The sequence below is a fragment of the Poromitra crassiceps genome (genome assembly GCF_964638095.1).
Source record: "Poromitra crassiceps genome assembly, chromosome: 4".
Taxonomy (NCBI): Eukaryota; Metazoa; Chordata; class Actinopteri; order Beryciformes; family Melamphaidae; genus Poromitra; species Poromitra crassiceps.
The window spans coordinates 16,709,027-16,726,011 of record NC_139626.1 but is presented as its reverse complement, the minus strand read 5'-3'; the positions used below and the strand labels follow the sequence as shown (position 1 = coordinate 16,726,011).

General features: G+C 41.9%; 1 protein-coding gene across 1 annotated transcript in view; it reads right to left on the bottom strand.

Moving 5' to 3' along the window:
• Positions 1-3,436: 3,436 nt before the first annotated feature.
• Positions 3,437-16,985, bottom strand: part of jakmip3 (Janus kinase and microtubule interacting protein 3) — a gene marked incomplete at both ends in the record, with an annotated part of 28,124 nt that continues 14,575 nt past the window's right edge. Inside the window, 11 exons of the mRNA XM_083635232.1 lie at positions 3,437-3,487; positions 3,692-3,757; positions 4,391-4,612; positions 5,286-5,363; positions 5,556-5,624; positions 6,453-6,518; positions 10,806-10,859; positions 12,946-13,044; positions 14,250-14,348; positions 16,153-16,215; positions 16,805-16,888. Coding sequence (XP_083491358.1) covers positions 3,437-3,487; positions 3,692-3,757; positions 4,391-4,612; positions 5,286-5,363; positions 5,556-5,624; positions 6,453-6,518; positions 10,806-10,859; positions 12,946-13,044; positions 14,250-14,348; positions 16,153-16,215; positions 16,805-16,888 — 951 coding nt within the window. The remainder of the gene's footprint in view (positions 3,488-3,691; positions 3,758-4,390; positions 4,613-5,285; positions 5,364-5,555; positions 5,625-6,452; positions 6,519-10,805; positions 10,860-12,945; positions 13,045-14,249; positions 14,349-16,152; positions 16,216-16,804; positions 16,889-16,985) is intronic.

Sequence of the window (16,985 nt, the reverse complement as noted above, 5' to 3'; positions counted from 1 at the left end):
CTATTAAAGCGATGACATCAGGACTACATCATGTCTGTTTGTATTTCTAATCACAAGAGCTTCACACGGGCTCTTACTTTGGTTAAATAACAGGAAAAGTAGCCTACTGTAGCGCCACAACAGCACCACCGACGTTATCCACCCAGAAGTAAGTTCTTTGTTGTTGTGACATCATACTGATATGGCCGATACAGTCATGACATCACACTGATACGTCCGATACAGTCATGACATCACACTGATATGGCCTACAGTCAATCTTGCTAAATTCACTTTTGTAGGAAGTCCAACTTGCTTAGCTTGTATGACGTTGGCTAGCTGTAGCTAACTCCATATCAAAGAACTTCGATTGCTAAGAACTGACAGTCAATAGGTTGTTCCATTGCAACATCAGCACACAGAAAATCCACCATTTTGGAGAGACTAGGCTACCTCTGCTGTCATGGTTCTGTTGAACGCTCTGATATTGTCCCATCTGCCTTTTTCACAGCAGCCATTTTGTGTCTAAAAGGCAGGGTAAACACAGGTCCGAGCAAAACATTAATGAAGGCCCCAGCACTGGAATGGATTGGAGGTTGGAAACTATTGTTTTTTTCTTTGTAAAGTGCTTATACAGACAGACGTCCGTGTTCTGTGTCTGTCATTTACATGTATTCTACAGTCCACCACTAGGGACACTATCATAACGTAGTCACTATTGAGATGCTGTGAAATTAACTTCAGTTCATAGAAGAAGAAGAGTAAGATGGCTGCTCCCATACCGGCATGTTACTGCTGATATAATTTGTAAACTTGTTACAGTTTAGCCTGTTGAATTTCAGCCCAATTATGTCAAATTCTGCAGTGTTCCACAATTTACATTTGATTACATTTTTATTGGTCAATGCGGATTTCATATGGCTCTACTTAGCTGTTAGCGATGGCTGCTATTTCTCCCTCTCGGTAAGATGTTATATTATGTTTATGTTAACGTTACGCATAACATACTGTATATTTGTGGGAGTGGGAGAAGTCTCCCGCTAGTGTTGATCTGTCCAGTGTGGCAGAGAGACGTGTGTTTGTTTATTTGCTGCGTCGCATGTAACGTTAGTTAGACGAGGCACACACACACGTTTTCTTTTAAATAATCACATCCTTTTGCCCTTTGGCGGTTATGTATGTGCTGACATCGCGAATGCGATTGCGATTCGGTTAATCGTGCAGCACTATTGGAAACCCTCATTGATGTTCTGCTTGCAACTCTGTTACTTCCTGCCTTTTAGACATGAAATCGCTGCTGTGAAAAAGGTCAATTGGCACAAGGAAGCGTTTATCTGGCCAAAATGGCAGCAGCGCTGTAAAAAAAAGGGGGAGGGGGAGCACCAGTGTCGACTCTTGCCTTCAATCCTCTTTGTCTGTATGAAGTCCAGCACCACTTTTGTCCAGCTAGCTAGCTGAGGTGTGTGTGTGTGTGTGTGTGTGTGTGTGTGTGTGTGTGTTTGTTTGTTTGTTTGTTTGTTTGTTTGTTTGTTTGTTTGTTTGTTTGTTTGTTTGTTGTTGTTGTTGTTGTTGTTGTTGTTGTTGTTGTTGTTGGTGTTGGTGTTGTCAACCATCCAAACTGTCTCTGAGGCAGAGTAAGCTGAGCCTGGCTCTTCTCTCATTGGCTGACTGACTGAGCCTATGAGCACATAGTGTCTCTGTTCTGAACAGATGGGATTCAAGCCAAGAGTTGCTGGTTCCAATCCCGGCAGTCCCTCTGGTTCACAGAACAGATGGAAGTCAAACCAAGAGTTGCTGGTTCCAATCCCAGCAGTCCATCTGGTCCACAGAACAGATGGAAGTCAAGCCAAGAGTTGGTGGTTCCAATCCTGGCAGTCCATCTGGTCCACAGCAGACTTGCCCCACCCCCCTCCTCTTCCTGAGTGGACAGAACTGGTTCCAATCCCTGCTGGACTCTGGAGGCCTGTGGGCAGAAACAGATAATACATCATATTATGTGCTACATATATGTTCACATATAAATATCACTTACTACAATACAATCCATACATCATACACATAATCTAATATATATATATATTATAATATATATATATATATATATATAATCTAATTAATATGATTAATAATGTATTATCAGATGATACTACAGTATATCATTAACTGTAGTACTACTAACAGCAGGTACTTGAGTGTGTAATATGTTTAGAAGTCAGCATCTGACTGCAATATTAGTGTTTATGTCCTTTGTACTCTATTTATGTGGACATAAATAAATCATTTAAGTGTGTGTGTGTGTGTGTGTGTGTGTGTGTGTGTGTGTGTGTGTGTGTGTGTGTGTGTGTGTGTGTGTGTGTGTGTGTGTGTGTGCGTGCGTGCATGCGTGTGTGTGTGTGTGTGCATACATTAGAGACTTCATAGCTCGTCTCCAGCTAGTACAGAACGCCGATGCGCGTCTTTTAACTGGCACACGTAAGCATGAGCACATTTCACCCATTTTAGCCTCACTCCACTGGCTGCCCGTACATTTTAGGATTCATTTTAAAACTCTTTTATTTGCTTTTAAAGCCTAAAGGGTCTTCCCCCACTACATCTCTGAGCTGTTACACCTGTACTCACCCACCTGTTCTCTCAGGTCAGCTGATCAGCTGCTCCTGATGGTGCCTAAAACTAGGCTTAAGCTCAGAGAGGACCGTGCGTTCTCTGTTGCAGCTCCAAAACTCTGGAATGATCTGCCGCTGCAGATTAGACAGGCCTCTTAACTGTCCCATTTTAAGTCTTTTTAAAACCCACCTTTTCTCCGTGACCTTCGTTACCATGTAGGATGCTGATTATGACTCGTGTGAGTTGTTTTTATGTTTTGTTCTGTATTTTTATCTATTTTATTGTGTTGCTTATGTTTTTATGTATTTTACTTTTTTTTTTTTTACTATTTTCTTCTGTTGCTTATTGCACTTTGGTCCTCTGTGGTTGTTTTAAAGCGCTTTATGAATAAAATTGGATTGGATTGGATTAGTGTCTAATGTTATGCTGTAGATGTTCTTATGCAGTAAACCTTGTTGCTATGCAGTAAACCATGTTGCTATGCAGTAAATCGTGTTGCTATGCAGTAAACCATGTTGCTATGTAGTAAACCATGTTGCTATGCAGTAAAATCTGTTGCTATGTAGTAAACCATGTCGCTATGCAGTAAACCCTGTTGCTATGCAATGAACCATGTTGCGATGCAGTAAAACCTGCTACTATGCAGTAAACCCTGTTCCTATGCAGTAAACAATGTTGCTATGCAGTAAACAATGTTGCTATGCCGTAAATCGTGTTGCTATGCAGTAAACCCTGTTGCTATGCAGTAAACCCTGTTGCTATGCAGTAAACCCGGTTGCTATGCAGTGAACCATGTTGCTATGTGTATTGCTATGCAGTAAACCCTATTGCCAGATTACTTACCTCCCTGCTGTTAGGACCACAGGATGAAGGCTAAAGAGAAGAATAGAAATAAAAATAGAAACTGTGAAAAGAAAAGGAAAGGAAAGAAAAGGAAAGAAAAGAAAGTGAGCAGGTCAAAGGTCAAACATTATGTCACCAGTGTCCCTAAATAGAGTCATGCCCCTTGCTCGCAAGACAACTGGTGCCAACTTGCCGGCTCTTCTGTCCCATGCCTCCAGTATTGTCAGGGTTAGGGTTAGGGGCTATATAGGGCTCTGGTTCTTACCTTCTCTTCAAGCTCTTTGATCTGTCGTTTCTGTGCTTCTATCCATTCCTCCAACTCCTTGTTCCTCTAGAAGACAGACAGACAGACAGACAGACAGACACTTAAGTGCGACTCAAGTCCAAGTCTCCAGTCCAAGTCCCCATCTCTGGGCACTGATGACATCATCAGTGATGTCCCAACACTGATAAGAAGCTGAAAGCTGACCTGACCTCTTAACTGAATATCCTATTCAGGAACATCTGGAATGTCGGATTGTCAAGATCCCAGGAAACCTGGAGGAAACCTCCTGAAATGGGATCACGCTTCTTTCATCCCCAGCACAGTCTCTAAGTTACGTTAACGTTATGCACACCTGTTGTCTGCAGTAAGTCTTAAGTTAAGTTAAGGTTACCTGTTGTGAATGCTGCAGTAAGTCTTAAGTTAAGTTAAGGTTACCTGTTGTGCATGCTGCAGTAAGTCTTAAGTTAAGTTAAGGTTACCTGTTGTGAATGCTGCAGTAAGTCTTAAGTTAAGTTAAGGTTACCTGGTGTGCATGCTGCAGTAAGTCTTAAGTTAAGTTAAGGTTACCTGTTGTGCATGCTGCAGTAAGTCTTAAGTTAAGTTAAGGTTACCTGTTGTGCATGCTGCAGTAAGTCTTAAGTTAAGTTAAGGTTACCTGTTGTGCATGCTGCAGTAAGTCTTAAGTTAAGTTAAGGTTACCTGTTGTGCATGCTGCAGTAAGTCCATTCTCTCTCGGAGGATCTGGGCATCTCTCTCTCTTAGCTCACACATCACGACTCGTTTCCATTGGTCCATTGCTCTTCTAAGCTCCTCCCTCTCTTCCTGTGTCAGCGTGTCAGACCATCCACGCCCCTCCATCTTCCAGCCCGCCTCCTCCTGCTTCAGAGCCTCAAACAACATGGCTTCCAGCTCCAAGATCCTCTGACAGACAGGGAGAGAGAGACAGCCAGACAGCCACACACACAGAGAGACAGACTGAATGTTGAGGGTAGGATGGTCGTAGAGACTGAATGTTGAGACGTTTTCTGAAAATCACAATAATACATTTACGCTTCAAAAAATCATAAAAGTGGTCCTCATTTGAGATTATCTTGCTGAACACAAAGTTCGCCGTTTCATAAACTTTTTTTCAATATTTAACTCTTGATTTTTCAGAGCATAAGAACAAAAACAAGCTCGGACACAGAAGGAAAAAAGAGAAAAAGAAAACAAAAACATACATTATCAACATACCAACGCCAAAATATGGTGCTATCAGCCGTGCTTATGGTGCTTATGTTATGTGCTAATAAGGAGTTGTGCATGGGATCCCACGCAAGGGGTCCGTGAGAGAAGAGCTGGGTGAGTTACTTGTCACTTTTAACCTCGTCAAAGTAAGGCAGGAACGGGTCCCAGATAGTTGAACATTTCCTCAGTGAGTTGGTCCTCAGGAACATGAGTCACACGCACGCATTTGCTGATGATTATTTTTGAATTTTCTTTCTATTTTATATGATATCACGGGAATTAAAAAGACATGTAAGCCCCTGCAAACATGGCGGAGATTGGTTGAATTTGCATGAATGATTTCCTGGATGGGCGGAGTCACACTGACCTTATGAGCCTGGTCCATTGACTGTTTCCTGTAATCCAGCTCTTCATCGAGGTAACCCTTCTGTTTACTGAACAGGTCCTGGAACACACACACACACACGCACGCACACACAAGAAGCCTTTGTCACATAATGCTCTCTGACTGATCCTTAAGACATCTGCTGATATTTTGTCTTCGGGTCCAAAGAAGGCATCAGAATCTGTCCGGTCACTCTATGATTTAATATCACTCATATTTAATCACATAGAGGTCAAACAGAACTCCACTTACCTTCTCACTCGCTATGTCCAACATCTTCTGCTGCAGAGCAGACTTGGTCACTTCAATAGACTCCAGCCACTGATCACACGCACACACACGCACGCGCACACACGCGCACACACACACACACACACACACACACACACACACACACACACACACACACACAGACAAACAGTGTGAGTAGTGAGTACCAGCAGTCAGTCAACTACAGTACATAACAAGTGTAACAGTAGGAACTCGTGTGCCGGAGTTAAATAAAATAAGTTACCAAGTTGGGTGGAAATAATCAATTCTGTAGTCTGAGTCTGTATAGAACAACAGTTTAACAGAGTTTAACATGGTGGCAGCGACAGCGGACTTAGCCTGTGCAGCACAAATCGAGTTCTTCGAGAATGTTTGATTGGTGTGATATGGGCTTTCGACAGTGGTGGAAATGGCGTTGAACGGTTGGGAAAGGGGTTCCCAGAGCGATCATTGTGTGGGAACACTGGGAACGCTCTTGTGGGAACGCTCCAGAGCAATCTAGTAAGTGGAGAGCAGAGCAGTGGAGAGGACAGCATGAAAGGAGCAGAGAATAGTAGGAAAACATGTATTTGGAAGCTGAATAAGCAGTGTCAATGACAATGTTCCATTAAGTCTGTTATGAATAAAATCAAGTGGAAATAATCAGTAGATCTCGGCAATCTTACTTGAGTAACTTTTGAAAGAGATTTTTCTGTAGCTGTCATGATCATGAGTAAAATCAACAACAAAAACATTCAAGCATACATAAATAACATATCGGGCGGGGGTGGGCCGTGCCGCGTCCGGGGACCCCCACCCTGCGTAAGTAGGGTTCCCAGAGCAAATCCTGGCCATTTCCACCACTGGCTTTCGATAGATGTTAGATAGAGAGTTCATTACCTTCTCTGCCAGCGTGAGGACAGTCCTGGCATGGATCACAGCCACCTGCTCTTCATTGGAAAGATTCTGGAGGAAAATGTGTGAAGACAACATCTCAACAACATGTCACCAACATACTGTGGACAGGTAGATCTTGTGCTGCAAAATGCAAAAGTAGATCTGAAGGGTAAAAACTTTGGGCAGCCCTGGTCTAGACTACGGCCCTCCTTATTATCGAGGAGGTAGATTAGAGTTATATTTAGGATGCAAGGTTTTAGATCCTGTAGCATTCCTCTAGACATAAATCTATTTAGGATGCAGGGTTTTAGATCCTGTAGCATTCCTCTAGACATAAATCTATTTAGGATGCAGGGTTTTAGATCCTGTAGCACTTCTCTAGACATAGATGTATTTAGGATGCAGGGTTTTAGATCCTGTAGCATTCCTCTAGACATAGATCTATTTAGGATGCGGGGTTTTAGATCCTGTAGCACTTCTCTAGACATAAATCTATTTAGGATGCAGGGTTTTAGATCCTGTAGCATTCCTCTAGACATAGATCTATTTAGGATGCGGGGTTTTAGATCCTGTAGCACTTCTCTAGACATAAATCTATTTAGGATGCAGGGTTTTAGATCCTGTAGCATTCCTCTAGACATAGATCTATTTAGGATGCAGTGTTTTAGATCCTGTAGCACTTCTCTAGACATAGATGTATTTAGGATGCAGGGTTTTAGATCCTGTAGCATTCCTCTAGACATAGATCTATTTAGGATGCAGGCTTTTAGATCCTGTAGCACTTCTCTAGACATAAATCTATTTAGGATGCAGGGTTTTAGATCCTGTAGCATTCCTCGAGACATAGATCTATTTAGGATGCAGGGTTTTAGATCCTGTAGCACTCCTCTAGACATAGATCTATTTAGGATGCAGGGTTTTAGATCCTGTAGCATTCCTCGAGACAGATCTATTTAGGATGCAGGGTTTTAGATCCTGTAGCACTCCTCCTCGACATAAATCTATTTAGGATGCAGGGTTTTAGATCATGTAGCACTTCTCTAGACATAGATCTATTTAGGATGCAGGGTTTTAGATCCTGTAGCATTCCTCTAGACATAAATCTATTTAGGATGCAGGGTTTTAGATCCTGTAGCACTCCTCTAGACATAGATCTATTTAGGATGCAGGGTTTTAGATCCTGTAGCACTTCTCTAGACATAGATCTATTTAGGATGCAGGGTTTTAGATCCTGTAGCACTCCTCTAGACAGATCTATTTAGGATGCAGGGTTTTAGATCCTGTAGCACTTCTCTAGACATAAATCTATTTAGGATGCAGGGTTTTAGATCCTGTAGCAGTCCTCTAGACATAGATCTATTTAGGATGCAGGGTTTTAGATCCTGTAGCACTTCTCTAGACATAGATCTATTTAGGATGCAGGGTTTTAGATCCTGTAGCACTCCTCGAGACAGATCTATTTAGGATGCAGGGTTTTAGATCCTGTAGCACTCCTCCTCGACATAAATCTATTTAGGATGCAGGGTTTTTATATCCTGTAGCACTTCTCTAGACAGATCTATTTAGGATGCAAGGTTTTAGATCCTCTAGCCAGGCCCGGCGTTGAGGGGGGGCCTGACCGGGCCGGGCCCCCCCATTCCCCAAACTGCCCAACCCCCCCCCATTCATTTTGTTTTGCGCTAAAAACGTAAAATGCAAAAGTGCAAAATTGTAAATTGCTTACAATAGTTAATCAGATTATGCCTGACATTATTGTTGTCAAGTAGCATTGATTGAAGCTTGATGTGCTGAGCTCAATCAAGCTAATGTTATTAATTTGCACTGCTCTGGCTGTCATTAGGCATTGATTAACTGAATGCTATTGTTGTGCTCGTTATTTGGGTGAATTTAGTTAGGTAAAATAAAATATTAATAATCCGAAAATTATTAATATTTCATAAAATTATTAAAATCAAATATGTAATCCTTGGTAAGGATTAACCTAGGGGCACCACCGGCTTAATCACCGGACCTAATCTGAATCACCTTTAGTCTAATCTGAAAGGAGAGAGTTCTTACACCTTAGACAATAGTTTACCACAATTCCACAAAATCACTCTGAAACAGTTGAATTCTAATAAAAGTTGACAATATTTATTATATATAAAACAAAAGAGAGGGATTGGCAATACAGTCAGTGAATTCACGTGGTAACTGAGTTACATTCTAAACATTTCAATGTATGGTCGGTGAATGTGAGGTAGGGGTATTTATCTGCATCAAAAGTGTAAAGCACCGGATGAACACTAGAGGGAGGCAGAGTGTGTGTATGTGTGGGTGTGTGTGTGTGCGTGAGGGGTCTGTTCTCAAAATGGCCGACCCGGAAGGGCCGACTAGACACAAAATGGAGGCTACGGGGGTGTGCTTTCGGGCCAAAATGGCGATCGGCCCAAGATGGAGACTAAGGGAATGTGTTCCCGGCACAAAATGGCGGTTAGCCGACTAATAGCTATGTGTGTGAGTATTTAGCAAGGAAGGGTCCGTTCACGCGCTTGCGCACGTGCCCGTGAGTGAGAAATAACACCGTCTAGATGAAAAACAGGGCCGTGAGGCTCTTACTTCGCCACGATTAGTTAATCGACTTTGAATTGGCGAAACAAGTTCCTCTCAGCTCGTTGGCTATATTAGATCCACTCCGTGGATCGGTGAAGAAGTAACTGGCTAGCATCTAAACACTCGGATTCAGTAATGCATATATAACCCACAGTCACAGTCAGATATAAACAGTCACAGATTCATTCACAGTATCATATCAGTTAATCATGTACATCTAAAGATATATATATCATCTAACTCTAACAATTCTAAGCCCGGACTTGAGTGATCAATTCAGTCAGCTTACTTGGCTTGTTCGTTCAGCTCTGCAAACGCGGATGCAGGTTTGTTGCGGTCGGACTCGCAAGGTTCCTCCAGCGGGGAGGAGGGGTGCTCGTGGAGCGGGCGGCCGCTTGTCTCGAAGAGGAAGACGTGGAGGAAGGAGCGGGGGTTTGAGAATAGGCAGTCGATCTCAGCTGGCCACGCTGGGTTCTTGCATCTGCTGTCGTCTCAGTGGAGGAAAGGGGGAACCTCACAGCTCGCTTCTTCGGGTTGAGGGCACTCAGGCGATGCGGGTCGGTTTCAGGATATCAGAGCTGGCTTGGCCCTGATGTGGAGGTCGTCGGCCTGGTTGCGGCCTGGGCGGCTCGGGTCCGGGCAGGGGGGAAGGGCGGTTTGTCTCGGGACACAAACGCACGTCCTGTCGCGACGATTAGTCACTTAGAACTTCTCAGAGGAGGACCTGTCTGCAGCTGGGCTGCTTAGGAACTGAAGTTTTCAGGCTCCAAACCTGTATATGTTTTGGGGTGCAGGGCGTGTCTTTGCTGTGGTTTAGGCACACCGATTGGTTCCCCTTATCTCGCTGCTGTGGGACAAAGGAATCGGCTCGCATCCCTGTGGTTTTTATCACGGGTGTGGTATTCAAATTGCCCCAAATAGCCAGGTATGTGGGGGTTGGGTGCTCCCACTGTCTCCACTAGGACCAGCCAGTATTCAAACAACATGTCTCTCATTCAATGTCAGTGTTCAAACAACAGGTCTTTCATTCAATATCACTGTTAATTCAATATCAATGTTAATTCAATATCAATATCAATACTCCAATATGTCTGGCCCAACACTATTGCTAACTGTTACTTTGAACATCAATTTGCAATGATTCTGGCTGGATATTTTATATTGATTGTTTAGGCCTAATTATTTGTAAAGTCCCAACACATTAGAGATGTGTGTAGTTCCTCATAGATTTAGCCTCTTCATTTTGCTCTCAAATGCACCAGGTTGACGAATTTTACTTTAAAATGTACAAAATCTTCTTCCGGGGAAGAATCCCCCCGGACCCCCCTTGAAGGTCCAAGGCCCATCCCATATTTAGCCAGCTACTTTTCCTATCTGGCTGGCTACTCAGAAATGTGGGGCAGCCCCTGATATACCTTATAGGGCTATTCAGATTAAGTTGTTCTACTCTCATATTTTGTCTTGTATATCGGTCACGGAAGCTTATAGTTTATCCGCCGTTATAACACTGCCGGTGCCGCATGAGAAAGCTGCCTCAAAAGTATAGTTTACCCACGTTTTTTTTTACCACTACAGCACTGGGGGGGGACCCCATTCTTTGGGGTTGGGTAGCTTGGCCCCCCCCAAGCTAGGGGCAGGCCCCCTCTGTAATTTGGGTCTGGAGCCGGGCCTGCCTCTAGCACTTCTCTAGACATACAGTAGATCGGTGAGAAATAGTGCGGAGTAGACACGTTTATGTACAAAGGAAATGCAACATACACTTACGGCGTTATCTCCCAGAATATCCAGCTTCTTCATCAACTCAGTTATCACAATCTCCTGCAGAACAAAAACAGATGATTCCTTAATCCAGTGTTTCCCAAACAGGGGTACATGAGGAGCTTGCAGGGGATATGTGGAAAGATTGGGGATTACAATTACGACATGTGTAGAAACTTGATAACTTGATTTTTCATAAAGTAACAAAGTAAACATGGCAATAATGATTTGTTATAATGAAAAACATGATATTTAATGAATACGTGGGACATTAAATGATGAAATAAATAGTTTTCAAAATATATAGCAAAGAAACCCTCAAGTACTGTAGGAATGAATAGGGGTCATTTTTGACCCCAGTTGTGTAGTAACGGGGGTATGAATATGTTATGCATTAGAGGGTTAACTATTTTGTTTGTTTTTGTTTGTCATGTTTATTTCGAATATGTATGTGAACAAAACAGAGACAATATACGAGGCCCACAAAATTACACAAGTCGATTGAAATAGTATTATGAAATACAGATGAAGGGGTAACAAATATAGACATATTCGAAAAGGAGTGAGAAGAAGTATAACTTATTAACTCCCACCCCTTTTCCACAATAATAAATTATTATATTTATACTTGTATAACAACACATACTATAGAAATATCCACATATATACATATATATATATATACATGTATATGTACATACATACACACATACATAAAACACTAGTCATATAGTAATACATAACAATTATGTATGTATATGACAATAATTGTTGTCATATATACACTATCCCATACATAGTATTCAATAATGTAACTATATAGTTATCAAAAAGATTTTTTTTTTTTTTATGTAGTTATTCATACATACAAACATACAGTCAGACAGACATACATACGTACATACATACATACTTACATACATAAAACATGTAATCTAACACCACCACCACCATGTGAAAATCAGTGTAACACTCCTGCATTCCTCTCCTCCTTGTACCTTGTGAAAATCATATTTTTGTACAATATTTTAAACCGGTTTTTGTTTGGACATTGCTTTAGTTCCTCACTCAAACGGTTCCATAGTTTCACACCAGAAGTTGAAACACAAAAACCTTTCATAGTTGTACGTATACTGAGAGTTTTGAAATTATATTGTCCCCTTAAGTTATAACCCCCCACACGATCCCGAAACAAATTCTGTATGTTTTCTGGTAGTTGATTGTTTCTTGCCTTGTAAACTGGTTTTATGCTTACGCGAAATCGCCAGCGCCGAGGGGTCGCTGCAGCTTGGCCGTCCTATCGGCGCAGCTCGGCGGAGGGGGACGTGCAGCTCCTCGAAAATGTGACTCCGCGGCGTCGAGAGCTGTGATTGGCTGTTGCCTTGGGCCACGCACATATCCACTGACGTACTTGTTGTGAGGAATGAGGAAATGCCATTTCCTCATTTAACAATCTAACTTAACTCACAATTAACTCATCTAGCAAAGCCTTCTGCAGGCTCACCTGAATGAGTTTTGAAATGGAGTGACAATAAAATGTCCCCCCACTGACATGATTGCAAGTTCTTGGTAAATAACACGATAGCGTCCTATGTAATGGACATGAGTGTACCACAAGCCAGTGAAGCCACCTAGTGTTTTGGAGGTGTACCACAGCCAACGCGCTGAGTTACATTCGAGTATGCACAGTCTCGCTGTCGCCGCTAGTCGGCGGCAAGGCTCCAATTCGAGGCTGCGCAGAACCAGCGCTTTAGGCTTAGACCATATTTCGTTTGCTCATTCCTCTCTCTATAGACGGTTTTCACCAGAGCGCAACCCCGCAGCACTTCCTTTTTCTCAGCATTCGGCAAACTGCAGAAATATTCACTCGACACCGTTACTTTTGTTTTCACTGCTCAGCTGTATAGACGGTTTTCACGGAATGGTCAGTCCTGCACTTGAATGTTTTTTTTGCTTTTATGTCCATAGCAAACACTGCAACAGGAAGTGAGCGGGGGTTCAATTTAGAATGTTTTTGTTGTCAAGTTAAAACCGTCTATATAAGAGATAACATTTGTTTCAACATATTAACGTTACAGCAAAGCATGTTATGAAAAATATTTGCCAGGTCTGCCACTCTAAGAATAGAAAAAGTTTGTATGCTTACATTTACTCCCTCAGCCTCACAGTAGAGCTGCAGAGGACTGAGGCCTTCTGGGAAATGTAGTTGTTGGAAGTTGATTGCAGGCGAGCGCCGTTCTCTCTCCTGAACAGGAAACAGGGTTGGAGAAAATACTGTGAGCAGTGATCAGACATTCTCCTTTACAAACCAATACAGACATGACATTGGTTTGGTTTGGTTTGGTTTGGTTTGGTTTATTTCGGATCAAGAATGCATAAAAACCATTACAAATTTACAAATAATACAGTAGTAAAAAAAAAGTACACAATATGTAAATCGAAAGTAAAAATGATCCAAGGAAAGCCCAGTAAAGCAGCTTAAAGTTACAAAGTAGAAGCCTGCTTATTTCCACTGGGGTCCTTCAAATATCAAAACCTTAGTATTACACAATTGCACTTTATAAAAGAAAAACAGAAAAAAGAACTGTCTATCGATGACACATAAAATATATGATAATGAAATCTCAGCGAAGGTGTTGCAATTACTATATACACAAAATTACTTCTATCTCTCGAACTTCGAGTCTCTCGCCTCTCCTCCGCCCGTGTGTCACTCTCTCTCGAGCAGCACTGGGAAGCCACAGGCAGAATCGATTCGCATTTTGATTGGCTGAGTAGCCTCACGTGTGATGATTTACAGCGCATGCAATTGGTCTGTGATTCCTGGCAGATAGTAGTACCGTAAAGGCAAGAAGAGCAAGTGCCAGTTAAAATAGAAACGCTCCGTGAAAATTTAACAATTCTCAATGATTTGTAGGTTATAGGGCTTGGTCCGGATAGGACGGCTTCTGGGTCCGGATGCGGACGGGAGTCCAGACTTTGAGGATTGCCGGTATAGAGCTTTTCCTAGTCATTCCTAGGAACATGTTGATATTCTTAACAGTCTCATCTTTTCCACTGTCATGCCTTTGCATTTCCTGCATTAACGTAGTTAGCCACTCGCTAGCTAGTGTGGTAGCTAAATTGTTAGCCTCGGTGGCTTCTAGTCAACTGCGCATGTTCACGACGTGACCACTTGAATGCCAAGCACATCGTGTACACGACTTCCAGTCCCGTATTCACGGTAAACACAAGACGTCTTGAACTATGGAAGATTCAAAATTATATATCAGAAATCCTTTTTATATCTCCTGCCATTTACTCTCATTTTACTCATTTTAGCGGCACCCAGCATAGCATCAGGGTAAGGGTTCTGATCTGACTCACAAAATGTGCATATCATGGTTATTGGCTATTGGCCTTGGCGAAGCTCTCCAAGTGCACTTCTAGTTTCCTATAGGACGACATTACCTCTAGCTCTAAGATTCTAAACTCCAAGAGTTCATTTTGGTCTTTGGCATCCTGGATGTCGATTCTCAGTCTCAGCTCCTCTCCTTCCATCTGCCTTACCTGCAAAAGAAAAGAAAATCAATATCCAGAAAATCACATTAGCAAAATATGCAATACAATATTATTTTTATATAGAGAGCCAAAGTCACACCCCCTTCCAGTTTAGGTATATGAACCAAGGGATTTCATCTGCCATTCTGCTTGATTCAGCTATATTTAGAATCACGAGAGACCATTATAACATTTCACTTGGACCAAAACTAAAATAAATAAATAAAATAAAAAACAAATAAAATAAATGGCATATTAAAAAACAAACAACAACAACAACAACAACAACAACAACAACAAACTATGTTTTAGTCTGAGTGAAATGTTCTATGGTCTCTCCTGATTCTTAATGTTACGGTTCACCCCTTCAGATTAGATATGAACCCTTCAGCTTTGATATGATAAATGTTTATTTCTATATTTTCTGGCTGTTTGAAATTTGAAGTTTGTCTGCTCGTATTGAGGGAGACTTATGTGCATACGGGGCTTCCGTACTTTCTATGGCTCTCATACTCATAGTACGTGAGCCAGGCCTCCTTTCCCCTTCCACCATTTCTGCCTTTTTGTCAGTGTGACTGGAGCTAAAATGGCAGCCACAGCTGCAGGACAGTATGAGGACAACCTATGATGGACTGTATGTTTTTGGGAGGCCATTTTGTTTAGTCTGTGTGGATTATTTTCTTTTGTCCAATTTTCATGGGACTCTGAACTACTGGGAGGGATACCAGAGCCCTCACGCATCCAAGAGCAGAACTGGCCGTGGGTCGGGATGCTCCTCTGAGAACAATTCAAGCTAACAGGTGAGCCGACTGCTTCAGTTTACAAACAGCCTTCTTCCCTTCTATCCTTGTTTCCTTTCATGTTATGGGCATTGGGGCTAGTATAATATACCCATAGACAGAGCTAATGATTATATTGGACAGAACTAGATGCCCGAAACGTAACATTAATTTACCTGAAACACTTGGTTTGACCAAGAAAAACTATTCTATAGAAGTATTTTACAAAATGGAAAAAAGAATGACGGATGAAATTCCTTGGTTTGTATGCCTAAACCGTAGGGGGTTGGTGACTTTGGCAGTCTATTTCATATACAGAGGCGATCCAGGACTTCAATTCCCATAATTCTCTCTGTTCCCTCCCTTTGGAACCAGCATGTTGCACCATAAGATCCTTGAAGACTTTTTTACAAATAAAAACCTGAAACTGAAATTAATTTTAAAATGCTCTCATATAGGAACTGCCTGGATATACCTTTCAGTTTATATCTAGTGACATTGTGTCAAATGTGAATGAAAAGCCTTGGCCAGATCCAGACGAGCTGATTATCTGTCACATTACTTTATGGATGGTAAATGGACTGAATTTATATAGCGCTTTTATCCAAAACACTTTACAATGTGCCTACATTCATCCATTTACACACACATTCATACCATCGGGAGCAATTTGGGGTTCAGTGTTTTCCCCAAGGACAGTTTGACATGCTGACTGGAGTAGCTGGGGATTGAACTACTGACCTTCTGATTGGTGGATGACCCGCTCTACCTCCTGAGCCACAGCCGCCCCAACTTTATTATCTGTCACATTACTTAATTATCTGTCACATTACTATCAACGAGAAATAATCTGGACAAAAGCATCTGCTAAATTATGTCATGTAACATAACATACTGTAACGTAACATACTGTAACGTAACATACTGTAATGTAACATACTGTAATGTAACATACTGTAATGTAATGTCACATAATGTAAAATAAACTCTTGAAATGTTCACAGATCAGCAGCCATGTTGGGCAGCAGCTTTACCTTCTCCACCAGTTCCTGGTTCCTCTGATACAAAGCCTGCTTCTGCTCTACCCACTTCACATCCTGAGAGAGAGAGAGAGAGAGAGAGAGAGAGAGAGAGAGAGGAAGAGAGAGTGGGAGGTAGAGTGAGGGAGAGGAAGAGAGAAAGAGAAAGGGAGAGAGACAGAGAGAGGGAGGACAAGAGAGGGAGATAGAGAGAGGGAGGAAGAGAGAGACAGAGGGGGAGAGCGAGAGAGAGAGATACAGAGAGAGAGAGCGAGAGAGCAAGAGAGAAGGTGGGTTTCCATCTAAAAGTATCACAACTTTTAACTGAATTTTGAGAAAGTTAGCAAAAGAAAATTGCCATCTCTGATAACTGTACTTTTGCCAACTTTTGTTATTGTGTTGTATATCTCATGTAACGTGTGCGCCAACTGCACGAAGACAATTTCATTGTATGTGCAAACATACTATGGCCGAATAAAATTATTCTAGCCAATTTGAACAGCTACACAAAAAAATCATATCTGAGCAACAACAACAACAACAAAAACCGGAATTGAGCACTAAGTTTTGCGGAGTATGTGTGTGCATGTGTGCGTGCACGTTTGTACGTGTGTGTGTGTGTGTGTGTGTGTGTGTGTGTGTGTGTGTGTGTGTGTGTGTGTGTTACCAGTCCTTGCTGGTTTAGCGATGACTCCAGGTCTTGGATTCTGGTCTGATATCGACTCATCTCGGTGAGCAGCTGTTCTCTGGTCTGTAGATACATGGAAACATTATTTTTATTTTATCTTTTTATTTAAAAAAAAATTGACTAAAGTTTTTTTTACTTGAAAGAAAAAGACACAAAAAGA